Source organism: Micromys minutus (genome assembly GCF_963924665.1).
Source record: "Micromys minutus genome assembly, chromosome: 21".
In the NCBI taxonomy this organism is placed as follows: domain Eukaryota; kingdom Metazoa; phylum Chordata; class Mammalia; order Rodentia; family Muridae; genus Micromys; species Micromys minutus.
The window spans coordinates 39573590-39601101 of NC_137956.1; the positions used below are offsets into that span (position 1 = coordinate 39573590).

The following is a 27512-nucleotide window of genomic DNA, read 5'->3' on the forward strand; positions in this document are numbered from 1 at the left end:
CTCTCCAGTCAGGAAAGACAATCCTACGGAAGACCTTCTTTAGTGCCGCTGTAGATATTCCACCTACACGCACAAATGGTGTACCTGTCACATAACTTGAGTCTTAAGACTCAAAGATCTCAAACACTACAGCTGAACCCCACGGGGGCAGATCATAGAAGCCACATCGAATGCAACCCGCGTGAGCCAGACCTCCCCGAAGCAAAGAAACCCAAGAGCGAGAGAATGCGTTGATTGGTTGCTGGTGATGTCATTGCTACCATTTGGGGGCGGGGCAGAGGTCTTGGCCAGGAGTTCTTGGACTGTTTGAAGTAGTAACCACTCAGCCGGGGGAGCCGCACCCAGGGCAATGTTCTGGGGTCCTAGGCCTGACTCCTGTCTCCCTGCCAGGATGAATGAGTGTTCTACACCTTGCGTTGCAGCTCATCACCTATGCCAAGTTTGGAGGCCGATCAGTAAAGCGCGTCTTTTGGATTATTTCTGCCTGCTAGCTTGGAACCCGCAAGGCCCTCCTACCTCCCGCATACAATGGAGTCCTCCGAGAGGGGCGGAGTCTCCCATTGTGCCAATAGAAACAATGACTATCTGATTGGAATGCGCCGCCTTTCTCTAGTATTCTGTGACGTCTGTTGCGCCATATCCAGCTATTGGTCGGTTGAGATGCGCGCGTGCCAGGAGTTGGCCGGAAAGCTAGATTGGACCAGGACTTGAGAGAACTGGGTTCTTCAAGGGGTTAAAGGATGCAGTTGTCGCAGGCGTGGGGGCGGAGATCTAAGGAAGCTGGACCCACAGCTGTGCAACCCTGGGTTCCACGTGGCATCTCAGAACACTGGATGGAAGCATAGCCTGGAGAGATGTGGTGTCTAGTACAGAAGCCCCAAGCTAGCGACTGTCGAGGCAAAGAGTTGGCTCTTCTTCCCGCCTCAGGAAGGTCGTTTTCACATCCTGCTCTGTAGGAGCAAACAAGGAGATATTTGCGACATGTTTCTCATAAGTTAAACCTGTTAATAGTTAACGCTTTTGTTTGAACCAAGCCGGTGTCTGGTCATTATTCTCACAGTTCCAGGATTCTACATGGTAACCTTTCCCAGACTGATGAGGACACTCAAAACATGACAGCACATTTTAAAACAAAAATGGGTGTTAGGGCTTGAATTAGTTCTCTAAAGGGAGATGAGATTCTCAATCTGAAAAAAAAAAAAAAAAAAGGCTAGGAAACCACACTAGAACAGCGTACTAGGATGAGAGGGAGGGCGGTGGAGGAGTGGCGAGAAACTCCTGGCTCCATTCAGCACCGCGGGCAGCACTTCTGTCCTCAATAAAGATGGCGGCAACGGCTTCTGACGCCAGAACTGCCATGCGCGACGGGCTGTACCACCAGGTTTGGGGAATCGGGCGGAGGTGGAGCAAACCATCGGAGCGGCCGGGAGCCATGTTGGAGCGTCGGGAGGCGGCAGCAGCGTCGGGAATGCTGTGGTGGGGGCGGCAAAAGCTGGGGCCGTATGCCAAAGGGGCTCTGGCCGCGGAGTAGATGGTGCCCAGAGAGCAGTGGCGGCGCGGAGCGACGGGCAGAGGGGCGGAGGGCCGGGGCGGCGGCAGGGGCCCAGGAGGGGGCCAGAGCAGCGGGGCGGGCCCAAGGCCCGGACCCGGGCGGGGGGCGAAGGAGGCCGTGACTGGAGGCGGGGGTGATGGCGAGGTGGCCTCTATGGTGGGGTCTCCCGGGACCGTCGACCCCGGTACTACTACTCCTTCTTCTCTCTTTGTTCCCTTTTAGCCGGGAGGAGCTGGGGGGCGGTGGGGACCAGGGCTGGGACCCAGGGGTAGCTACTGCTCCTGGGCCAAGAGCTCAAATCGGCAGTGGAGCCGTAGCTCTTTGTCCCGAGTCTCTCGGCGCTTGGGAAGATGAAGATCCTGGCCTGGAGGTCAGGGAGCCTGTCTTCATGAGGCTCCGAGTAGGTAGGCAAAACGCCCGGAATGGTCGAGGGGTCCCTGAGCAACCAAACGCGGAGCTACTGGTCCAGGCATTGGGTAGTCGCGAGCAAGAGGCAGGACAGGGTCCGGGATATTTGTTATGTTGGCACTCAGAGATCTCCTCTTGTGGGCGGACAGGGCATTTACGAAGAGGTAGTCTGCCACTCGATGCTCTGTCCCCAGGGGATTCTGATCCGAGGAACAGCTCTCCTCACCCTTCGGAACTTCTGGCTCAGCCTGATAGCTCCAGGCCAGTGGCCTTCCGACGTAATGCTAGGAGAAACATCCGCAAAAGAGTGGAAACCTCTCGCTGCTGCGGGAAATTGTGGGAGCCAGGACACAAGGGTCAGGGTGAGAGATCCGCAACTTCCACAGTGGAGAGGGGACCCCTCCGGCGAGACTGCCTCCCTGGTTCTTTGGGATCTGGCTTGGGGATGGATTCAGCACCACGTGCTGTGAGGACAGCTCCTACGCCGGGTTCAGCACCTCGCGAGCTCCGGACAGCTCCCGGGCGCATGCGCTCCCGCGGTCTCTTCCGCCGCAGTTTCCTCTTTGAGCGCCCTGGGCCGCACCCTCCTGGGTTCCCGACTGGTGCTGAAGCCAAGCGAAAACTTTCAACGAACCAAGGTCGTCCCCGTCGTGCTGCAAACCGCCACCCGCAGTTTCCTCAATACAACTACCAAACACTTGTACCTGAAAATGAGGCAGCCGGCACAGCAGTGCTGCGCGTAGTGGCGCAAGACCCGGACCCAGGCGAGGCCGGGCGCCTCGTCTACTCTCTGGCGGCGCTCATGAACAGCCGTTCGCTGGAGCTTTTCAGCATTGATCCTCAGAGTGGCCTCATCCGCACAGCGGCCGCTCTGGACCGTGAGAGTATGGAACGCCACTACCTTCGAGTGACAGCACAGGACCACGGCTCACCGCGCCTCTCAGCTACCACCATGGTGGCGGTGACAGTAGCTGACCGCAACGATCACGCACCAGTGTTTGAGCAATCCCACTATCGGGAAACGCTTCGTGAGAATGTGGAAGAAGGTTACCCCATCCTGCAGTTGCGTGCCACCGACGGTGATGCGCCACCTAACGCCAACCTGCGCTACCGCTTCGTGGGGTCGCCAGCTGCACGCACCGCAGCGGCCGCTGCTTTCGAGATTGATCCACGTTCCGGCCTTATCAGTACTAGTGGCCGCGTGGACCGGGAACACATGGAAAGCTATGAGCTGGTGGTAGAGGCTAGTGACCAGGGCCAGGAGCCTGGGCCACGTTCAGCCACCGTACGAGTGCACATAACTGTGTTGGATGAGAATGATAACGCGCCACAATTCAGCGAGAAGCGCTATGTGGCACAGGTGCGTGAGGATGTGCGCCCTCACACGGTGGTGTTACGTGTCACGGCTACGGACAAGGACAAGGATGCCAATGGTTTGGTGCATTATAACATCATCAGCGGCAATAGCCGGGGCCATTTTGCCATCGACAGTCTCACGGGTGAGATACAAGTAATGGCACCGCTGGACTTTGAGGCAGAGAGAGAATACGCTTTGCGTATCCGGGCACAAGATGCAGGCCGGCCACCATTGTCCAACAACACAGGCCTGGCAAGCATCCAGGTGGTAGACATCAATGATCATACTCCTATCTTTGTCAGCACACCCTTTCAGGTCTCTGTTTTGGAAAATGCACCCCTGGGTCACTCAGTAATTCACATTCAGGCAGTGGACGCAGATCATGGGGAGAACTCCAGGTTAGAGTATTCTTTAACTGGTGTGGCATCAGACACACCCTTTGTGATAAACAGTGCCACTGGCTGGGTCTCTGTGAGTGGTCCCCTGGACCGTGAGTCTGTGGAACATTACTTCTTCGGTGTGGAGGCTCGAGACCACGGTTCACCCCCACTCTCTGCTTCAGCCAGTGTCACGGTAACTGTGTTGGATGTCAACGACAATCGGCCTGAGTTCACCATGAAAGAGTACCACCTTCGGCTCAACGAGGACGCAGCTGTAGGCACCAGTGTGGTCAGTGTGACTGCGGTAGATCGGGATGCCAACAGTGCCATCAGCTACCAAATCACAGGTGGCAACACTCGGAACCGATTTGCCATTAGCACCCAAGGTGGTGTGGGCCTGGTGACACTGGCTCTGCCACTGGATTACAAGCAGGAACGCTACTTCAAGCTGGTGCTTACTGCCTCTGACCGTGCCCTCCACGACCACTGCTATGTGCATATCAACATCACAGATGCCAACACACACAGGCCTGTCTTTCAAAGTGCTCACTACTCTGTGAGCATGAATGAAGACCGCCCAGTGGGCAGCACTGTGGTGGTCATCAGTGCTTCTGATGATGATGTGGGTGAAAATGCCCGTATCACCTATCTTCTGGAAGACAACCTGCCCCAGTTCCGAATTGACGCAGACTCAGGGGCCATTACACTACAAGCTCCACTGGACTATGAGGACCAAGTGACCTATACATTGGCCATTACTGCTCGGGACAATGGTATACCACAGAAGGCAGATACCACCTATGTGGAGGTGATGGTAAATGACGTGAATGACAATGCTCCCCAGTTTGTGGCCTCCCACTATACAGGCTTGGTCTCTGAGGATGCTCCACCTTTCACTAGTGTTCTGCAGATCTCAGCCACTGACCGGGATGCTCACGCCAATGGCCGGGTCCAATACACTTTCCAGAATGGGGAAGATGGGGATGGAGATTTTACCATTGAGCCCACCTCTGGCATTGTCAGGACTGTGAGGCGACTGGACCGGGAAGCAGTGCCGGTGTATGAGCTGACTGCCTACGCAGTGGACCGTGGCGTGCCCCCACTGAGGACCCCGGTCAGCATCCAGGTGACTGTACAGGACGTGAACGACAATGCACCAGTCTTCCCAGCAGAGGAGTTTGAAGTGAGGGTGAAGGAGAACAGCATTGTAGGGTCAGTGGTGGCTCAGATCACTGCAGTGGACCCTGACGATGGCCCCAATGCTCACATAATGTACCAGATTGTGGAAGGGAACATCCCCGAGCTTTTCCAAATGGATATCTTCTCTGGAGAGCTCACAGCACTCATTGACCTGGATTATGAAGCTCGTCAGGAATATGTGATTGTGGTGCAGGCTACATCTGCTCCTCTGGTCAGCCGGGCCACTGTACACGTGCGCCTAGTCGACCAGAATGATAACAGCCCTGTGCTCAACAACTTTCAGATCCTCTTTAACAATTATGTATCCAACCGTTCTGACACTTTCCCCTCAGGCATCATTGGGCGAATCCCAGCTTATGACCCTGATGTCTCTGACCACCTCTTTTACTCCTTTGAGAGGGGCAATGAATTGCAGCTGCTTGTGGTCAACCAAACCAGTGGGGAGCTTCGACTCAGCAGAAAGTTGGACAACAACCGCCCACTAGTGGCCTCCATGCTGGTAACTGTAACAGGTGAGGGGTGCCGGCTAGGCAAGTAACCTACTGATTCTGTTCAAACAGAATCTCTACGTGATGAGTTCTCTCACCCAGTAAGAGCTCTCCCATAGACCTCAGAGATTCTATTTAGGTTCTTGGATGGTCTTTACAGAACCCTAAAGGTTCTAGAGCATCTAAGAACCATAAATAACTGTTTCTATAGGTTTGTTCATCTCTCTTTTAAGGGAAATAGGACAGAGGGGTTTTCTCTTTTGTTTTGATTTTGGTTTGTTTGTTTGCTTTTTGGATTTTGGAGCTCTTTATTTCTAGAAGAAGCCAGAATGTCAGGTTGTTTATTTCCTGTCTGTATTTTAGATAAGGGTTACTTTGGGTCTAGTCGGCCCCTCACTTACTTCAGTGGTCAGGAAGAGCAGCTTACTTTGGTAGCCTCAAGCAGGTCATGCAGGAAGTGGGCCTACCTTGCTTTCCAAAGAGCAGTCCAAGGTCCTTTCCTGTGGGGAAATGTCCAGAAGTATAACAGCCTTCCTTTCTCTGGGCTTCCACAAGGTGGGAAATGCTCTTGAAGTCCCACCTTCTAAAGGAACCAGAGGTTTGGAGGATCTTTTCAGTCTCAGCCAGGGAATGGGGGCTCGTGGCTCTGCAGAGGCACGTACTTTGTTTACTCCCAGTTCTCTCTCTACCAACCTTTTCGGACCAACCAACACACACTAGTTCTGAGGTGAATAAAGCTCTCACCTCAGGATGGACACTGAAGTCACAAAACCAAGTCCGGAGTGTTAGGCAATTTGCTAATTAAAGCATGCTAAAGAGGATCCAAAGTGTGGGTGTACATCAAGATTGCTGATATTCCTGGAGCTTGCTGATCCAGAGTTCTGGAGAAATCCACTGAATGTTTACTGCTCCCGGGCTTCATTAGTGCCACGAGAGAGCAGTTTGCTGGCCAAAGATAGATCTCTAACACCCTCCAAAACTATACTCTTTCTCTCTTTTTCTTTTCTCCTCTGTTTTGTTTGCTTGTTTGTTTGTTTGAGACTGTTCTCACTATGTAGCTCTGACTTGAACTCACTTTGTAGACTAGGCTGGCCTCAAACTCACAGAGATCTGCCTGCCTCTGTCTCCTAAATGCTGGGATTAAAGGTGTGTATCACCACATGCCTGGCCTCTCCCCCAACCTGTAGGGGTATCCTTCTGTTTCTACTACACTGAGGGAAGATGGGAAAGTAGGAATGGCTGGCTAGTGCTCCTGGCTTCTCCTTTCCTAAGTGGAAGTAGCTTATTGATCACAATGACTAGGAGTATGGATTACGGATCTTCTTGTGTGTTTGTAGATTGTCTTACTTACTCTTGGGTAATTGTGGGGGCAGGGCTGGTAGAGCTCCCTGGTGCTAAAGGCCAGACCTGAGCTGGGTCAACTACATATTTAATTAAGCCTCTCCCCTATTGGGGATGCCAGAATAGGCAGCAGCAGCTTGTGGGTACCTTGAAGCTGGAACAGGTGGTAATTACTAAGCCCCAGACTCTCTTGTGCCTTGTTAGAGGACAGGCTGTTGATTCAGAGGTCTAGATAATTACTGGCTCCTGACCCCTTATGTCTCAAGGAGATGCAGCTACTGACCCGAAACTGATCACTGTCCCTTGTCCCATACTTGCAGACGGCCTGCATAGTGTTACAGCCCAGTGTGTTCTGCGTGTGGTCATCATCACGGAGGAGTTGCTGGCCAACAGCTTGACTGTTCGCCTGGAGAACATGTGGCAAGAGCGCTTCCTGTCACCATTGCTGGGTCATTTTCTTGAAGGCGTGGCTGCAGTGCTCGCAACACCTACCGAGGACGTTTTCATCTTCAACATCCAGAACGACACGGATGTGGGGGGTACCGTGCTCAACGTGAGCTTTTCAGCGCTGGCACCTCGTGGGGCTGGGGCAGGCGCTGCAGGGCCCTGGTTCAGCTCCGAGGAGCTACAGGAGCAACTGTATGTGCGCCGTGCCGCCCTGGCGGCCCGCTCGCTGCTCGACGTGCTGCCCTTTGACGACAATGTGTGCCTGCGCGAGCCCTGCGAGAACTACATGAAATGCGTGTCAGTGCTCCGCTTTGACTCCTCCGCGCCCTTTCTGGCCTCGGCCTCCACGCTCTTCCGACCCATCCAGCCCATCGCGGGTCTGAGGTGCCGCTGCCCGCCTGGCTTCACGGGAGACTTTTGCGAAACAGAGCTCGACCTCTGCTACTCGAACCCTTGTCGCAATGGCGGCGCTTGCGCACGGCGCGAGGGAGGCTACACCTGCGTGTGCCGCCCGCGCTTCACGGGTAAGTTGGGTGCAGTGCTGCAGTCCTGGCAAAGCTTAGCGGAGGGACTCCGGGAGTGCGAGTGAGCAGCTGACATCTTTTCTGAGGCTATCTGGACTGGCTAGAGGCGCAGCTGAGTGCTGCTCTCAGAAAATCTAAAAGCTCAGAGTAATAGAAGCCCTAGGCAAGATGAACTAGGGGCGGGGCGGGGCGACGAGGCTATGGGCGGGCCGCGGCGGAGATACACTGGGCGTGCCCACAGATAGCTCAACCAGTCAGAGGCCGAGGGGAATGACTTCAAGCTCCGCCCTCCAAAGAGGCGGGGCGTGGGCGGGGCATCCTCTGACGGTCCCGCCCTGCAGGGGAAGACTGCGAGCTAGACACTGAAGCTGGACGCTGCGTACCCGGCGTCTGCCGCAACGGGGGCACCTGCACCAACGCACCCAATGGCGGCTTTCGCTGCCAGTGCCCCGCGGGCGGCGCTTTCGAGGGCCCGCGCTGTGAGGTGGCCGCACGCTCTTTTCCTCCCAGTTCCTTCGTCATGTTCCGAGGCCTGCGACAGCGCTTCCACCTCACGCTGTCCCTCTCGTAGGTGCCCGTCCCGTGTCACTGCACGTCTTTCCACTGTCCCTACCTACGTGACCCTGACCCAGATTGCTGACTGCCAGGTCCTGAGGTCCTCACTGGGGTCATTGCACTGACATCTCCCACACTATTCCCACAACTCAGCTTGAGTTGATTCTCAAATAGAGGGTGCGAGATGTCTGTTCCTAATGGTCCCACTCCACCTCACTCAGGTTTGCAACCGTGCAACCCAGCGGGCTACTCTTCTACAACGGGCGCCTGAATGAGAAGCATGACTTTTTGGCTCTAGAGCTTGTGGCTGGCCAAGTACGGCTTACATATTCCACGGGTGGGTGCTCCCTTGGATTTTTGTGACAGTGAGTAGGTGCATGTGTTTCTGGGGTGGCTGGCAAAGTCAATGCATGAATCCACTCAGGTGTCCCTCACTGAGCTCCTGAACACACTCTTCAATGCCAAACAGACAGTGAGAACCAGCCTCTGTGGTCACTCCCTTAGGGAAGGTCCATCTCTCTGTGTTTCTCCTGTTCCTCCTGTGTTTGTCCTATATTCAAGGACACTGTAGTTCAGCCAGTATGCTCATCAGGGGATATGGTGATCCAGTTTTCCAGCATGATCCCAAGAGTATCTGTAACTATGTAAATGGGTGGGGAGGTACCACTCAGGAACTCCAGATGACATCCCACATGCATATTCCCCACAGGTGAATCCAACACTGTGGTCAGCCCCACGGTTCCAGGAGGCCTGAGTGACGGTCAGTGGCACACAGTGCATCTGAGATACTACAATAAGGTGACCATCGCCCTTGGCATAATATGGGTGGAGCACATAGAGGAGTTGGGATGCTGAGTTCTCCCTAGGAATTACCATAGGAACATGGGTGACTGGTGTGCTCCGTCTTTAGCCCCGGACAGATGCCCTAGGGGGTGCTCAGGGACCTTCGAAGGACAAGGTGGCGGTGCTGAGTGTGGATGACTGCAATGTGGCAGTGGCTCTGCAGTTTGGTGCTGAGATCGGCAACTACTCGTGTGCAGCTGCTGGTGTGCAAACAAGCTCCAAGAAGTGAGGCTCCCACCCCCACACCCCATTCTCAGTTTCTCTGCCTTCGGGAGGAATCCACCTATGTCCCTTCACATAACCTACCAAACTCCTTGTTCTTTTTCCAAACCAGCACATCAAAGACCCTAGAAGCCTACTCAGCCTAGCTCCTAATTTTATATTCCACCCCTGGCTTCTGGCTTCCACTGAGACAGTCCCTACACAATCTGTTCTCTAAAATGTCTACACTCCTTAAGTCATTAATGTCACACGTGGCCTCTAGTTGGTAAATCTTATAGGCAGACCTTAAGGCTATTGAATCAGTTCACCTCATCCCTTCAGTCTCTCTTCTCCACCCCAACCCCAGCCACCTGAATGCCTTACTCTTCATCATAGACTTCAAGTACCCCACCTTTCCCCAGACCTTCTTCCCATTATCTTCACAACTGCAGTCTTAACTCTTCTCCCAGCCTGGTCTTGTCACTCTTACCTAATCACCCCTCCTTTAGCGATATCCCTACTTCCTGTGGCCCCCTGGAGCAACCCCTACTCTGGCTCTAGATCCACCAATGACCCAGGCTCCTGACCCCCAGGTCCCTGGACCTGACGGGCCCTCTGCTCTTGGGGGGTGTCCCCAACCTCCCCGAGAACTTCCCTGTGTCCCACAAGGACTTCATTGGCTGCATGCGAGACTTGCACATTGATGGTCGCTGGATGGACATGGCAGCCTTTGTCGCTAACAACGGCACTACGGCAGGTAGGCCCCCCCCAAAGCTCCCATTTCCTCATTTGTGTCCCCATCTCCATCATCTGACCCCAATCCAGTATTAGATGGCAAAATCCATACTTTCTAAAACATGAGGATGAAACTGTCTTCACGTTCAGCCCCTCTGGACGCAGACGTCCTGTCCGGCACTCAGGTCCCTCACCCAGGTGTTCTCACATCTTCTTTACCTTTCTTCTCTCCAGGCTGTCAGGCCAAGTCACACTTTTGTGCCTCAGGCCCCTGCAAGAACAGTGGCTTTTGCTCCGAGCGCTGGGGTGGCTTCAGCTGTGATTGTCCCGTGGGCTTTGGTGGCAAAGATTGTCGACTCAGTGAGTGACATCACGGGGCAGGAGGGCCATACAGGGTGAGAAAGGTAGGTTCTTGGGGTGGGATCTGTAACTCTGCTTCTTGTATCTCCTCAGCAATGGCCCATCCCTACCATTTCCAAGGCAATGGTTCACTGAGTTGGGACTTTGGAAATGACATGGCTGTGTCTGTGCCATGGTACCTGGGACTATCATTTCGAACACGGGCAACAAAAGGGGTCCTGATGCAAGTGCAGCTTGGGCCACATAGTGTGCTCCTCTGCAAGGTGTGTCTGTCCTTCCCGTCCTTCATTTCACCCTCTCTGCTAATTTCTGATGCTCCCCATCAACTGAGATTGGGCCTGGTCATTATAGCACACTTCTCTGTCTGATGTCTTAACACATTGGACGCTGGACCTTGACTCTCTCCCTACCATAATGTTCTCTGCATATGCAAGGCATACACATAGCTCTTTCTTATAACCATACCAACCCACAACCCCTGGCTCTGTATTAGGTATAGCTTTGTGTCTACTGTTCTGAACTCATATTCCTGACTGCTACTCCCACTTCTGATCTCACCAACCAACCTCATCCCAATCTAACCCTGGGGCTGTGCATTTCTCCCCACAGCTAGAACGAGGGTTGCTGTCTGTGACAGTAAGTAGGGCCTCAGGCCACACTGTCCACCTCCTGTTGGACCAGACGACTGTCAGCGATGGCCGGTGGCATGATCTTCGGCTGGAGTTGCAGGAGGAGCCAGGTGGCCGAAGGGGACATCATATCTTTATGGTTTCACTGGACTTCACCCTCTTCCAGGTCTGACCTCTGACCCCAGGGTGGTCTGTTCTCAGCTTTCCCACAAGACCTACTTTATTTGACCCTGTGTATCTCTTTTCCACTCCTCCAACTACCAAATCTGATATTCTTCCAGCCCTTTGCTTTGACCTCACTCCACCAGCCTGGTTGGTCTGTTAGGCAACCCTGCTTGTGTTGGGTAGGCTCTCTAGATTTCTGGCTTGACCTTGGGGTGCCTCTGTGGCTAGAACTTTACCTGGTCGCTGAAAGATACTAGAATGTATCCTCCCTAATCTCTACCTGCCCCGGGTCAAAATCCTGAAACTGTAGAGATGGCTCAAAGAATAAAGTACCTGCTTGCCCGACCATAGGGACCAAGTTCAAATATCCAGAACACATGTGACAACTCGGCAGAGCAGATGCCTATAATCACAGCACTCGGGGGGAAGATACAGGAGTAAACTTGAGCAAACTGGCTAGCTAGACTAGCCAGGATTGATGAGCTCTGAGCTTAGCAAGCTCATTTAATGATGTGGAGAGTGATTAAGGAAGGTACCTGGTGTGAGCTTCAGGTTTCCACGTGTACTATACCTACACACGTCACACATTCATACACATATGAGCATAGACACATAGGCATACCATATACTCAGACTCATGCCCCAAAATAGGAGCATTCAAGGTTGGCTCTGGGTACAGGAGGGAGGGGCCTGTCTGAGCATAACTTTTTAAAAGAATTTATGTGTATGAGTATTTGCTTCCATGTACATGTGTGCTATGTGCATGTCTAGAGCCCAGGGAGGCCACAGGAGAGTATCAGAGCTCCTGGAACTGGAGTTACAGACAGTTGTGAGCTTTCATGTAGGTGCCAGGAATCAAACCTAGGTTCTCTAGAAGAGTGGTCAGTGCTCTTAACCACTAAGCCATCTCTCCAGCTCCGAGCTAAGAGTTTAACTGAAGCTTTTCTATTTTCTATTATTATGTGTGCATTCTCCAAATTCTTCTGATACAGGGGACAAAGCATGGTCAGACAGGGCTAGAAGCAAGTCATTCTGACTCTGGGATATGACAAGCATTTACTAGGTAGCCCTTCCTCAGTGCTGACTGTCCCCCTTCTTCTAGGACACCATGGCCATGGGGGGTGAGCTACAGGGCCTGAAAGTAAAGCACCTCCATGTGGGAGGCCTGCCCCCCAGCAGTAAGGAGGAGGGTCCTCAGGGTCTGGTTGGCTGTATTCAGGTGAGCATTGTCATGAGAACATGATATGGGGTCATTGGGGACCTGGAAAATAGCATTCAAGTACATGTTGGCATGGGAGTAGAGCTAGGACCCAGAGAGATCAGAGACCAATCAAACCTTCCTTGGTGGAAGCAAGAATCTAGCTTAGAAAATCAAGGAGTCATCTGGAATATGTGTCAGAAACGCCACAGTAAGGGATCCTGGTGGGGGCTAGACGGGGGATATTTAGAGGGTGGGCTTGTAGAGGCAAGAGAGACTGTATGTCAGGGACCATAGGACTGGGTGTCTGGTTCCAGAGGACTGCCTTGATGTGAATCTCATTCTTTGCTGTCTGTGCCTACAGGGGGTGTGGATTGGCTTTACACCTTTTGGGTCCTCAGCCCTGCTACCTCCCAGCCACAGAGTAAATGTGGAGCCTGGCTGTACTGTGACCAACCCCTGTGCATCTGGGCCCTGTCCTCCCCACGCTGACTGCAAAGACCTCTGGCAGACCTTTTCCTGTACCTGTCGGCCAGGTGGGTGTTAAGAGAGTTGGGGAAGGAACCTGGAGCTGTGGAGAAGGCTCGGGAACTAGGGGGTCTGGAGCAGGTAAGAAATGAGAGGGTTAGGATCCTGCCTCTTTCCGTACTCCTTGACCAATGTTCTGAGCTTCCTGATCCAACCTGCAGGTTACTATGGCCCAGGTTGTGTGGATGCCTGCCTCCTGAATCCTTGTCAAAACCAGGGATTATGCCGGCGCCTCCAAGGAGGCCCCCACGGCTACACCTGTGACTGTGCAAGTGGCTATTTTGGTCAGCATTGTGAGCACAGGTGAGAGGCTCGGGACTTGGATGAGGGAAAGGTCTTATAGGGACAAGCGGGGCCTCGGAAGTCTCATGGAGATGCTTTACCTAATCTCGTTCCCAGGATGGACCAGCAGTGCCCGTGGGGATGGTGGGGAAGCCCAACTTGTGGTCCCTGCAACTGTGATGTTCACAAGGGCTTTGACCCCAACTGCAACAAGACAAATGGCCAGTGCCACTGCAAGGTTGGCCTAGACTCTGACCCTTGACCTTTTAACTTTCCCTTGGATGCTGTGATCTCTGCTACCTGACTTAGGCCCTAACCTCTTGATCTGTCTTCTAGTTACCACCTCTCATCCTTCACCTCTAAACCCCTTGTCTTCATCTGAGGCAAGTCTTTTTAGCCTATGAGCTCTTTTTAATTTTTTTTTTTTTTTAACTTTTGCCCTTGATTCTTCTACTCATTCCCTGAGCTTTCCCCTAAGACCCTTCCCTTAAGCCTGACCTCTGACCTCAGGCCCCTGACCCATCATCCCTAAACAGGAGTTCCACTATCGACCGAGGGGCAGTGGCTCATGCCTCCCATGTGACTGCTACCCTGTGGGCTCCACCTCCCGCTCATGTGCACCCCACAGCGGGCAGTGCCCCTGCCGCCCAGGAGCCCTTGGCCGCCAGTGTAACAGCTGTGACAGCCCCTTTGCCGAGGTGACAGCCAGTGGTTGCCGAGGTAAGCGAGTGGTGCTCTTGGCTCCTGGAGGTAGAAGGCTCCAGGAAGCTCTTCCTGAGAGAGACCAGTTATACCCAGGGAACCCTACAGTTAGCGAGCAAACTTGGCTGACTCTTAACAGGCCAGTGCTTCAGAAGCCAGAAGGGGAGTGGAAGACCCTGGGCCTCTGCAGGGGTGGTGTTTCTTGCCTTGGAACCTGGGCACCAGGCTCAACACTCCCTTTCTCCCTAGTACTCTACGATGCCTGCCCCAAGTCCCTGAGATCTGGTGTGTGGTGGCCCCAGACTAAGTTTGGTGTTTTGGCCACAGTACCCTGTCCCCGGGGGGCCTTGGGTGAGTATGTGGTGTGCAACATTCTTGCAGAGGGTGGGGCAGGTCTCTGTTCTGATTGTTGCAGTCACAGCTTTCACCAAGTCGGGTGGTCGGATTTCTGTGAAGAGCTAGGAGTGGGGGGGGGGGGGGCTTATACTTCTTAGTGGCTCCAGTTCTCTTCCTGCACTGTCATTAAGGCTCCATCTGTTTCTCTTGGCTTCTGGTCAGGATTGCGGGGTACAGGTAAGGGGTACGTGTTTGCTCAGGTGCGCTGCCCCCTCCCATTGCCAGAGCTTTTGCAGACCCTCCTTCCTGCTGCTTAAGGTCCTTGCAGACCCCTCCCTGCTGCCTGAGCTTTCTGAAACCTACTCCTGCCTAGTCTCCTGGAGACCCCTTCTTGTGACTTTTAGGACACTAGAGAATTTCTCTGAAGCCTGAGGTCTTAAAGGATTCCTCCCGGTCATCCGGGACCCTTCAGATCTTCTCTCCACTTCCTGTGCCTTTTGCAAACTTTTCCCTACTTCCTGGGGTCCATGTAGGGGTCCCCCTATTGGTCAGAGTCACACACCAGCTTCTCCTTGCTGCCCAAGGGCCTCCCAGAATGTTCCCTGCTGCTTGAGGTCTCTGCAGTGGCTGGACAGAGATTCTCTTTGTATGCATGCTCACACGTGTGCCCTGTGCCTGTGCATGTGTCTGTGTGCCTTGAGGGGTTGGGGATCTGAATTTAAGTTAGGTTCTATTTTGCTGGTGGATACACTTATTCAACTTCTATCCCAACCCCATAGAAGAGAAGGCAATGATAGTAAAGTCCCCACTGCGGTAGTTATAACTTGCATGAGAGCCCTACTCCTACCTCACTTGGATCAGATGATACTCCTGGAAGATTTTGTCTATGTCAGTGTGCTTGGGGGTATATATGAGAGCAGTGTGTGTATGTGTGTGTGTGTGATGAGTATTGTGTGTGTGTGTGTGTGTGTGTGTGTGTGTGTATGATGAGTATTTTGTGTGTGTGAGAGATGAGTTGTGTGTGTGTGTGTGTGAGAGAGAGATGAGTAGTGTGTGTGTGTGTGTGTGTGTGTGTGTGTCTGAGATGAGTAGTGTGTGTGTGTGTGTGTGTGTGTGTAGGTGATGAGTATTGTTAACATGTAAGGTTATTCAAGCCAATATGCATGAATGAGTGAGTGAATGTATGGGAGTAGGTGTGTTCTGTGTGTGTCTACAGCACATCCTTATACTTTAATTTATGTGGTCAGTGGTGAGAATGGCTCACAGATCTCTCTGGAGAATTGACCAACAATCTATTGGGACCGACCCGGATTAGGCTGCAGCATCTAGGCACCTAGCCATGGATGCTTATCACTCTAGCCCCTACCTCAAGACTTACTATGGGATAGAAGAGGGTGCTGTGGCCACCTATCAGCAGGGGTATCCAGGGTCCAGACCTGACCAGGAATTGCCTGTCCCCAGGTGCTGCAGTACGTCTGTGTGATGAGGACCAAGGTTGGCTGGAGCCTGACTTCTTCAACTGTACCTCTCCTGCCTTTCGAGAGCTAAGTCTGCTGGTGAGACTCTGCCCAGATAGTGCCCTACACCCAAGACCTCCAGGACTGTAATGGGTCCAATATATAGCTCAGCCCTTGACCTCTTGGGCATTAATTTCCTAGTTGCTCTTTCATCTGTCCAAGCCTTTCTCCCTGTAAGGCTTTTGAGAAAGGCCTACAGGACCACAGAGCAACAACCACTGCCATCCTTGTCCTGGCAGTTGGATGGCCTAGAGCTGAACAAGACGGCACTGGATACTGTGGAGGCCAAGAAGCTGGCTCAGAGGCTGCGGGAGGTGACTGGCCAGACTGACCACTACTTTAGCCAAGATGTCCGAGTCACTGCCCGCTTGTTGGCCTACTTGCTGGCTTTTGAGAGCCAGCAGCAGGGCTTTGGGCTGACAGCCACACAAGATGCCCACTTCAATGAGGTATGATGCTCTATGTCCCCTGTTCCATGGCCCTGACCCCAGTGCACCACAACTCCTTCTCCCTTGCCTCCTAGTCCTGGATTCCCAGCTCATTACCTGTCCTCATCTCTGGAAAAATGAAGGTCCTACAACTGCACTCTTCCCTGTCCAGTCCTGCCCTTTTGCTTCTTGGGCTCCCACTAATACCTGCCTAGACTCCCTCATTACCTGCCCCAACCTTTATACATCCTCATCACCTGGATGAATCCATCTCTTTTCTTCATCCTTCTAGAATCTTCTATGGGCCGGTTCTGCATTGCTTGCTCCAGAGACAGGAGATTTGTGGGCAGCCCTGGGGCAGCGGGCGCCCGGGGCCTCCCCGGGTAGTGCAGGGCTGGTGCGGCATCTGGAGGAATATGCAGCCACACTTGCAAGGAACATGGAGCTGACATATCTGAATCCTGTCGGACTAGTCACACCTAATATCAGTGAGTGAAAGATGGGACAGGAGAAGGGTAGGGGCTGTAAAAAGGGTTGGGGGGGGCCTCTGAGGCTAACGCTACTGCTGTACCACACCTACTCCAATCCCCAATGCTTTGCAGGGCCTTGCGCTCACACCAAGGATTGTGAAGCCCGGGTGTAGCGTGGGCAGAGGTGGGAGTGTAACTCTTGGCATAGGAAGTGGGTCCTTGACAGGAGTTACCCCCCTTTTTCTTGGGCAGTGCTCAGCATTGACCGTATGGAGCATCCTAGTTCAACCCAGGGAGCCCATCGTTACCCTCGCTATCACAGTAACCTTTTCCGGGGCCAGGATGCCTGGGATCCTCATACACATGTGCTGTTGCCTTCCCAGTCCCCACAGCCATCCCCTTCTGAAGGTAGGAGCCCTCTTGGTGACTTCTGGGCCAGGGCTTGTCTCCTTACTTCCTAGAGCCTGATACCATGTCACCCTCTTACCATTTCTTTCCTTGCCAAACGCCTTCCACCTCATGACTCCTGTGTGAGTCCTTCCCCTAGGCCACCTCCATGTACTTTGCCTTATCAGCTTCGACACCTTTCCTGTGTTCCTCTCATGGCTCCCGTATCCTCCACTCCCCAGTTGTTGAGTTTATGTAGAAGAGATCTCTGTGCCTGATGCTGGGTCGGGGTCAGAGCTAGGCCTCTGGGTACTCATGGTAAGAAGTCACTATAGCTCCTTCCTTTCCTTTGGCAGTTCTGCCCACAAGCAGCAACACAGAAAACGCCACAGCCTCGAGTGTGGTCTCCCCACCTGCCCCTCTGGAGCCTGAGACTGAGCCTGGGATCTCCATAGTCATTTTACTTGTGTACCGAGCCTTGGGAGGGCTTCTCCCCGCCCAGTTCCAAGCTGAACGCCGGGGCGCCAGGTACCAGGCATAGAGGCAGCTCCTAGTCCCCTCAACCCTGAGTTTTTTTGTGAGCTTCTACCCTACCCAGTATTCAGTGGACCTATTGTCCTTTCCTCAATGGACAGATGAGCCGGTCCACAGTAAACAAAGATGGTCCTCTCCATACCTCCAGGGAGCTTACCCGGACTGGGTTCCATGGGAATTTTTGTTGGTTATAAAGAGTAGAGGAGGTCGAGGGTGACAGACATGGGGACCATCTCTCTCTCTCCCTCTCTCTCTCTCTCTCTCTCTCTCTCTCTCTCTCTCACACACACACACACACACAAGAAGGGTACACGATTCAGGTATAGATAAGCCAACTGACTGATAAAGGCAAAGGCAGGTTGGTTGGGAAGGTCAGGAGAGGGGAGAAGGGAAAGTTTGATAGATACAGACCAGTCTGAAACTGTTCAGGCCTCAGAGCCCAGTCTAGGCAGTGAGTCTGAAGTCCCTGGGAGCCCAGGAAATGCTGGTGTTAGAAACATCCTGTGCTGTGAGGGTGTCCCAGACCCTGGTCAGCTACGGCATGTGGCTCAAAGGCAGGGAGAGTGAACATTGGGTCTTTGGTCAGCAGTATCCAAGACCAGATGGCTGTCTTCTCAGGCTCCCCCAGAACCCCGTTATGAACTCCCCGGTGGTCAGCGTGGCTGTTTTCCATGGACGCAACTTCCTCAGGGGTGTCCTGGTGTCCCCAATCAACCTTGAGTTCCGCCTTCTACAGACAGCGAACCGGAGCAAGGCAATCTGTGTGCAGTGGGACCCACCTGGCCCGTGAGGACCCCACTCTGGAAACCTTTTGTCCCTGTTAAACTCTGGGATGTGTCCCAGCCTGCCCGTGAGGTCCCTACCTATGCCACTGTGCCCCATGAGGAATGCCACTCCCCAACTCTAGGCACCCTCTCCCTCCCCCACCATCTCACAAATCCCTGCCTGCAATGGGACATGTCCTGGGCAGAAAGGTGGACCCAACTCTCCTCTGGATACAGGGCAGACCAGCATGGTATGTGGACAGCAAGGGACTGTGAGCTGGTACACAGGAATGGATCCCACGCACGGTGTCGCTGCAGCCGGACGGGCACTTTTGGCGTCCTTATGGATGCCTCTCCCCGTGAGGTAGAGTTGCATTCTGTGACCCAAAGAAGTGGGAAGTCAATGGGGCAGGGAAGCTCTACCCAGCACCCCAGTAACCATCCTTAACTCCACAGCGGCTAGAGGGAGACCTAGAGCTGCTGGCAGTGTTCACTCATGTGGCTGTGGCAGTGTCTGTCACTGCGCTAGTACTGACTGCAGCCGTCCTGCTGAGCCTTCGCAGCCTCAAGTCCAATGTGCGTGGGATCCATGCCAATGTGGCAGCTGCCCTGGGAGTGGCAGAGCTCCTCTTCCTTCTGGGAATCCACAGGACTCACAACCAGGTGCAGGGCCAGGGCCAGGGCCAGGGGATTCCACCTTTTTCAGGAAAGCCTGGGGCCAAAGCTCAGGGGATACTTAAGTCTGGGGTCCCGGTTTGGGGCAGGATGTCTGGGGTGGAGTCAAGGATGTGGCAGGTGGGAGGGATTCTGACTCAGGTCTTCTGGCCCTGCCTTCAGCTCCTGTGCACTGCGGTCGCCATTCTCCTGCATTACTTCTTCCTCAGCACCTTTGCGTGGCTCCTGGTGCAGGGCCTGCACCTCTACCGAATGCAGGTTGAACCTCGAAATGTGGATCGTGGGGCTATGCGCTTCTACCATGCCCTGGGCTGGGGCGTCCCTGCTGTGTTGTTGGGTGAGGTCTTACCCGCTCAGGCCTGTCATCCCCAAACTCTGCCTGTCATACAGTCTGACCCAAGACTATGTCTCCAAACTGTGTCATGATCCCTCAACCTCAGTCCCTGTGCCTCCTACTCAGGAAAGATCCTTTTTGCCCTTACCCCATTTCCTTCCCATACCAGGGCGGTCAGAATTTAGAATGTACTGTTTTGCTCTTACTTCTTCTATTTTTTTAAAGGCCTTGCTGTTGGGCTGGACCCGGAGGGCTATGGGAACCCCGATTTCTGCTGGATCTCCATCCATGAACCTCTCATCTGGAGTTTTGCCGGCCCAATTGTTCTTGTTATTGTGGTAAGTGTCTGGCTCTTGGGGCTACCTATGTGCTTTAGTCTCAGGAGGGAGGGAGGCGGTTTGGAGCAAGTGTGAGGAAGGGTGGTGCGTGGCATCTGGCTGATTCCACCTCATGTCCGGTCACAGAGTGAACTCCCACTCAGCTGGCATGGAGGTGAGAGGTTAATGGGGCCCAAGCCTTGCCTGCCCTTCCTGTCCCACCCCATTTCTCTCTGAGTCTTTCCCGATCCCAGCTTCTTCTCCATTTTTTTCTTTAAAGATTTATTTATTTATTTATTTGTTTATTTATTTATTATAAGTACACTGTTGCTGTATTCAGACACACCAGAAGAGGGCATCAGATCCCATTACAGATGGTTGTGAGCCACCATGTGGTTGCTGGGAATAGAACTCAGGACCTCTGGAAGAGCAGCCAGTGCTCTTGACCACTGAGCCATCTCTCCAGCCCCCATTCTTCTCCATCTTTGACTCTTCTGTGTGATTTTTTTTTCTCCAGTTTGTCTGTCTCTTTTTGCTTCAACTTACTCTCTCCCTCTCCTTTTCTCTTTCTCTGTGGTTGGGCGTGTGGTCTTGGTCTCTTTCTGCTCCTTACTGTCTCTGTCTCTCTCTTTCCACTCGACCGTGGGTGTAGATGAATGGGACCATGTTTCTCCTCGCTGCCCGCACATCCTGCTCCACAGGGCAGAGAGAGGCCAAGAAGACCTCTGTGCTGTGAGTTGGCTAGTGGAGGGAAGTAGGGGTTCTTAGGATGGCAGACTCCTCCTGGGTGGGGTCTGGGCCCCAAGCATACCTGATGGAGGTTGGACTCCAAATTCTGCATGGAGGGAAGTCACCCCTGCTGTGGCCTATGGTCCCTCTCTGGTACTTTTGCCGTATTCTGGCCCCGCAAGTGCTTTCACTCTTGCCCTCAGTCCCCTGGGTTTCCCTGGAATCGCCTGTGGCCTGAATGACTCACTTCACCCCGCTGTATGTGTCTGCCTGTCTCCTGTTCCTCTCATGGCCACCTCACTTCATTGGTTTTCCCATGGTCTCTCACGGCTCCCGGTTCTTTGTGTGACTGCTTACCTTCCTTAGTGTCCTCCCGAGACTTCTGTGTTCCTGTGTGAGGCGTGTTTCTTCCATCCCTGTATGTCCTCCTGTGTCTCCTGCATAAACCCTGCTTGACCCTGGTGTACCTCCTGTGTCCCACCATGTCCTTACAGCAGGACCCTTCGCAGCTCCTTTCTGCTCCTTCTGCTGGTCAGTGCCTCCTGGCTCTTTGGCCTTCTGGCAGTCAACCACAGCATACTGGCTTTCCACTACCTCCATGCTGGACTCTGTGGCCTCCAGGTACCTCTGGTGCCCTTCTCCCATCCCAGACCCTGATGCAGCTTCACCATCCTAGTCTCTAGCCCTAGGCATGGCATTGCCACTAGGACTGGAACTCACTCTGCTTAAATGACTAGGATATGTTAATCCTAGACCAGACACTGACCCTAGTTGCTGACCTCCAGGCCTAGAGCTGACACCCAACTAGTCACTGACATCAGGCTGGGTGCTGATCCTGGGTTGACCTTCACCAACACTGACCTCTGACCCCTTGCTGACCGTACATGCACTGACTCCAGCCCCTTCTGCCTTATTCCCTTCTCATTATTAGTCCCGGGACTTCCCGTAACTTCCTTTCTGATTCCCACTCCCTCCCCTGTACTTAATGACTCACACTACCCTGTGACAGTTGACACGCCCCTCTGTGCTGATCCATAAAGCCTTTTATTGGCCCCTGATTGATGCCCTGTTGACTGTTGAAGCATCTGTCTTTTCTGATCTCTTGGTGACCTTCACTGACCCTTACTGACCCACAGGGCCTGGCTGTACTGCTCCTCTTCTGTGTCCTGAATGCAGATGCTCGGGCTGCTTGGACACCAGCCTGTCTAGGCAAGAAGGCAGCTCCCGAGGAAACAAGGCCAGCACCAGGGCCGGTGAGGGACCACTAGGACTGAAGGTGGGGATGGGAAACCTGGGTCTGCGGCTCTTCAGATTTAGCTCACACCCCTGTCCTACCCACCTCCCTCAGGTGTCCGGGGCCTATAACAACACAGCCCTCTTTGAGGAGAGTGGCCTTATCCGCATCACTCTTGGTGCCTCCACTGTCTCTTCAGTGAGCAGTGCCCGCTCCGGCAGGGCCCAGGACCAGGACAGCCAGCGGGGCCGCAGCTACCTCAGGTAAGTGACTGTATGTGGCATAGTCCAATCCAATACTACTTTACCAGGGTGGATGGCTACCTGGAACTCGACTGTTGCTTTGCCCTAATGTCTTCTGTTAAACACTCAGAGGCTCCCTCAGCCATTTCACATTCCCAAGCTTCCAAAATGCATTGTCCCATGGTTGTCTGATGGAAGATTCTTCATCTCCAGGGACAATGTTCTGGTTCGACATGGCTCGACTGCTGAACACACCGATCACAGCCTCCAGGCTCACGCCGGCCCCACTGACCTGGATGTGGCTATGTTCCATCGAGATGCTGGTGGGGTTGGAGCCCTGGGCTGGGGAGGAGGGGCTACAGGTGGGGAGGCGGGGCTTCATGATCTGCTTTCTTCTGTCCCAAAATGGGGGCAGTGGATAACTGGGTGGGACAAGCTCCTGTCAGGTCCCTGGGTTTGGACAACCTACTCATCCCTGGTTGTCCAAACCCACGCCTGACCTCATCCATCTATGACTGACTCAAGCCCTTCTGATCCTAACCCCCCCTCCGAGCTCCATCCAGGTCTCCATCTTAACCCCCTTGCTGTCTTGCTTGCCCACCTGGAGGCTCAGGACCTTTTCTTATCCCTCAAGTCCCCTGCCAGTTATTCCGCTTTCCTCCTGACCTTCCCACTCCAGGTGCAGACTCTGACTCTGACAGCGACCTGTCGTTGGAGGAGGAGAGGAGTCTATCCATCCCATCTTCAGAGAGCGAGGACAATGGCCGGACTCGAGGGCGTTTCCAGCGTCCACTCCGCAGGGCAGCCCAGAGTGAGAGGCTCCTTGCCCACCCCAAAGGTGACAGGAGCTGACTGATTCCATGGGTGAAGGACTTCCGTGTCTCTCTCACTTAGATGTGATGTAGGGACCTTACTATCTCGGGGTTCCTGAGCCCCATTCCTATCCAGATTTCTAGGAGTGCTTGGGAACCTAGGGACAACCTGGGCCATGGTAATGAAATCAGAGACGTTACAGAGTGACTCGTCCCTTTCCCATCTCATCTAAACCCCTTTAGCTAAGAATAACAGTAAGTCTTCCTTCGATGGCTCCATGGATCTGAGAAGGGACGTCCTCCTGTTCCTATTTCTCTTGAAAAAGAATTTTCTTCTGTGCATGTGTGTGTGTGTGTGTGTAGAAGTATATACGGTCTAGGACTCATGTGAAGGTAACAGAAAAACCTGTGGGAGTCGGTTCTCTTTCTGGAGTCAAGCCTCTGTAACCTGCTCTGGCTTCACAGATGTGGACGGCAATGACCTCCTGTCCTACTGGCCAGCCCTGGGAGAGTGTGAGGCAGCACCGTGTGCTCTGCAGGCGTGGGGCTCTGAAAGGCGCCTCGGACTAGACAGCAACAAAGACGCAGCCAACAACAACCAGCCCGAACTGGCCTTGACCAGTGGAGATGAAGCCTCCCTGGGCCGGGCCCAGCGGCAGAGGAAAGGTATGACCCCTGACTGACCCTTTGGCCTCAATGTAGGAGCCCTGAAAGCTGTGTAGGTCCAGACCTATGGGACTTTAGTTTCCTGATCCCAAACCAGGAGATCATCTTGCTCAACTCTCATAGGAATGTGCTCCTCAACCCTGCTTCATATTCCCCAGCCTGACCTATGCAGTTCCTGCCTGCTTCATATCTTGGCTTGTACCGTTGGGTCCTTAGAGGTTGGCCTTGTATCAGCACGGGTTTCTGCCTTCAGTCTTGCATCACAGGAACACTGGAGACTGCTCCTGCCCCCACCCAGGGAATTCCTACCCTTTTGACCCAGGCCTGTATTTCCAGGACTTGGGGTTATCCCTCTTCTAATTTAGGAGTCTGCCCTGACCCTGTACCATAGCAACTGCCCTAGCTTGACCCAAAGGATCACTGTTTCCCACTCGGACTCTTGTTCCATTGTCTGTCTGGGACCTTTGACACTGCCTCTGACCTCAGTTCTGTTACAGGATGTCAGGAGTTGGCACTTCTTTAGCTAGATTCCTGCCTGCTCTTTGACGTACTTCCAGTTCCCAATTCTGCTCCTTCCACAGGCATCCTGAAGAACAGGTTGCAATACCCACTGGTGCCTCAGGCTCGAGGCACTCCTGAGCTGTCCTGGTGCCGCGCAGCTACCTTGGGCCACCGTGCTGTGCCGGCTGCCTCCTATGGTCGCATCTATGCAGGTGGGGGTACAGGTAGCCTCTCACAGCCAGCCAGCCGCTACTCTTCTCGAGAACAGCTAGACTTGCTCTTAAGGCGGCAGCTGAGCAGGGAACGACTAGAAGAAGTCCCAGTTCCTGCACCTGTTTTGCATCCCCTGAGCAGACCAGGCTCCCAGGAACGCCTGGATACTGCACCAGCCCGCCTGGAACCTAGAGATAGGGGCAGCACGCTGCCACGGAGGCAGCCACCTCGGGACTACCCTGGCGCCATAGCTGGCCGCTTTGGGTCACGGGATGCACTGGACTTAGGGGCACCCCGAGAATGGCTGAGCACACTGCCCCCGCCCCGCCGCAACCGGGACCTTGACCCACAGCACCCACCTCTGCCCCTGTCTCCACAGCGGCAACTCTCAAGGGACCCCCTCTTGCCATCCCGGCCCCTGGACTCTCTATCTAGGATCTCGAACTCTCGGGAGCGGCTGGACCAGGTGCCTAGTCGGCACCCATCTCGGGAGGCCCTTGGACCAGCAGCCCCACAGCTTCTCAGAGCCAGGGAGGATCCAGCCAGCGGCCCTAGCCATGGTCCCTCCACAGAGCAACTCGACATTCTCTCCTCTATCCTTGCCTCTTTCAACTCCTCAGCCCTCTCTTCTGTGCAGTCCTCAAGCACGCCCTCGGGCCCTCACACTACTGCCACGCCTTCCGCCACAGCCTCTGCACTTGGGCCTTCCACCCCTCGATCAGCCACATCTCACAGCATCTCGGAGTTGTCACCTGATTCAGAGTAAGCAGGGCCCAGCCACCTGTTCACAGGCTTGTCAATTTAGGGCAGCTTCTTCATGTATTCGAGCCCGAGTTCTACCACAGAGTACAATGACAATTCATAGCTGAGGGCTACCCCAGGCTCAGCAAGTGTAATGGCTATTCCTGGTTGTCAACTTGACTATCTCTGGAATGAACTACAATCCAGAATTGGAAGGCTCATCTGTGATCCAGATCTGTGACTTAGAGACACAAGTTTCTGACCTGGATCTTGGCATAGAGATCTTGAGGCTTAGTGGCTATGAACAGCTTAGGCCCAGGCAAAGTATAGTACGGGCCTTTAATCCCAGGAGACAATGGGAAAGAGATCTCTGAGTTCAAAGTCAGCCTGGGACAAAGCAAGTCTTAGATCCAGGTGTAGTGGTACACACCTACTCCAACAGGGTCACACCTCCTAATAGTGCCACTCCCTGGGCCGAGCATATGCAAAACATCACAGCAAGCCAGAGGCTGCATATCAGTTGAGAATAGGACTAGCTAGAACTTCCTGAATGGAGGGCTAGAGCCAGCCTCCCAGTGCTACATGTCCCAGAAAAGTACCTCCAAAGGCTAGGAAGGGTCGAAGTACAGAGTCATCTGGCATTTGCATGAGGCAGTGTGAGGAATCTTTGTTCAGAAGGCCCTGCCTAAGAGGTAAAATGGAATAGCAGTGTATTATGCCATATTGAGCGCTAACGTTAAGAATAAATTATTAACTCATTACTGTATCCCATCAGTATGGGATGGCACCCACCGGTTAAGCACAGTACATCTTGGGTGTGTTTAGGACACCTGTGGGGTTAAAGATGTCAGAGACACCCAGCTAGATACACAGAAATCTGAGGAGAAAAGTGGGGAGGAGTGGACTTGGAGTAAGTAGGGCCCACCAAGGGAGTTGCTAGGTTTTATAAGCCATAGGAGATATCTATCTATCTATCTATCTATCTATCTATCTATCTATCTATCTATCTATCCATCTATCTCAAGGAGTAACTGGGAGGGCAGGTTCTGGGCTTTTTTTTTTTTTTTTTTTTTTTTAAAGATTTATTTATTTTATCTGAGTACACTGTAGCTGTTTTCAGATACCAGAAGAGGGCATCAGATTCCATTACAGATGGTTGTGAGCCACCATTGTTGTGATTGCTGGGAATTGAACTCAGGACCTCTGGAAGAGCAGTCAGTGCTCTTAACCAAAGAGCCATCTCTCCAGCCCCTAGGCTATCTTTAAGATGAGAGATGACTGAGGAAAATGGATCTGGGGGATGGGGCAAAGGACTGAGAGGACTGAGCAAAGCCCAATGCTGAGAGAGGACACAAAGGAGAGTGGAGGCAGGGGCTTGGGAGGGCTGCCGAAAGGTAAGGATGAGAGAGTCCCCTGCAATCTAGCCTTGGGGTCTGTAGAAGTGACAGGTGACTGAGTAAGGATTCAGGCTTTAGAATCACAAGAGTTTGAGTTCTGTTTCCTCTGCTATGACCTTGGCACAGAACAAGCGGAACAATAGTCTCTTCGCCTGCTGAGGGAGTTTAGAGAAACAGCTCCTTGAGATTTGTGACATCATCTGTCTTATGGATGCTGAGTTTACTGTCCGAACTGGAAGGTGTCTTGCTAAGCATGAAAGGCCGAGGCTAGGGAGTGAGGTGCAGGTGGGTGTGTGGAGGGCTCAGAGTCCTGGAGTGGGCACAAAAGGGGCTGAGGGCTGAGACAAGGCTCCTCCTCTTAGCCATGGCCTTCCATTTCCACATTCAACTCTGCAGAGTTCCCAGAAGCGAGGGTCACTCCTGAGGGGCTGACCAGCAAATGAGAAGCCACCAGGGACAGCGGAGGATCTGGGCTGACCGAAGAGACTTCAGGACTGAACCCAAGGCAGCCTTCTTCAAGCCCTCCCTCAGTTCAGTGAAGTGTGGAGGTCCCTCCCGTGCGCATCTGTGAGCATGCGTGTGACAGGTGCAGGGGGTGGGGGTGAGGGAGGACTTTTATACATTTTGTACCTTTGTAACCAGAGAGATATGCTTATGTTATTTTTCAGCTTTTCTGTCTCCCAGGGGTCTTGAGACTGGGCTAGGAGGGGAAGGGGATGGGAGAGAGATGCAGTTTGGCCTCCTTTGGGTCTTTAGCAAAGCCTCTGCTCTTTTCTGTCATCTTACAGTAGAGTGGACGAGTCAGGCCAACCCGCTCTTTCCCCTCCTCTTCCCCACATTGATCTGAACATTGTTGGGGCCCAGAGTGCAAATTTGGACTTTGCATTTTCTCCGATGCCCCGTAGGCCAAACTCCTGTTTGGGGGTTGGTCTTGGAAACAGGGGTCCTCCATCCTCCTCCTGAGGGCTCACGTGCTCCACTCCTCCGTGGGTGTGGATATGTATTACATGGAGCCCCTGCCGCTTACTGCCTTAAGACCTAGGACTGATGCTGCAGGTGCCGGGAGCAGCAGAAGTCATGTTTACAGATCAAGGCTTCCCTTTCTCCCTTAGGGAGGGACTTGGGCCTCTAATCCTACATTCCTACAGGGGGTGAGTGGAGGGGACACTCCTTTGTCCCTCCTTCACTAGTCTGTGGTGCCATTGGCTCATTACACTGTCCCCTTGAGGGATGGGTATGGCAGTGAACAAAGGGAGCAGAAACAAGGGAACCCAAGACCCAGAATGTAGGCCGCACAGCCTTCCACTGTTTACAGGAGCC

At 53.4% G+C, this 27512-nt stretch overlaps 1 protein-coding gene across 4 annotated transcripts; it reads left to right on the forward strand.

The window, feature by feature from the left end:
- Positions 1-1357: 1357 nt before the first annotated feature.
- On the forward strand, positions 1358-26616 carry CELSR3 (cadherin EGF LAG seven-pass G-type receptor 3; the record flags this gene model as incomplete). Of its 4 annotated transcripts, none has more annotated exons than XM_080934620.1 (35): positions 1358-5409; positions 7047-7697; positions 8039-8264; positions 8474-8589; positions 8962-9050; positions 9163-9320; positions 9890-10053; positions 10266-10391; positions 10485-10654; positions 11001-11186; positions 12288-12404; positions 12748-12919; positions 13073-13214; positions 13311-13431; positions 13730-13913; positions 14145-14250; positions 15646-15787; positions 15988-16197; positions 16469-16664; positions 16899-17054; positions 17390-17561; positions 18186-18353; positions 18569-18695; positions 18788-18994; positions 19169-19343; positions 19566-19678; positions 20310-20389; positions 20884-21007; positions 21523-21639; positions 21735-21883; positions 22076-22185; positions 22542-22700; positions 23140-23340; positions 23922-24816; positions 26589-26616. In XM_080934620.1, 35 exons carry the CDS (start codon positions 1689-1691, stop codon positions 26614-26616), a joined length of 9978 nt encoding a protein of 3325 aa, XP_080790746.1. The 4 variants fall into 4 exon arrangements, with proteins under 4 accessions (XP_080790746.1, XP_080790747.1, XP_080790748.1 ...); XM_080934621.1 differs by having other exon boundaries at positions 1689-5409; positions 20881-21007; XM_080934622.1 differs by having other exon boundaries at positions 1689-5409; positions 14145-14246; positions 15693-15787.
- Positions 26617-27512: the final 896 nt, after the last annotated feature.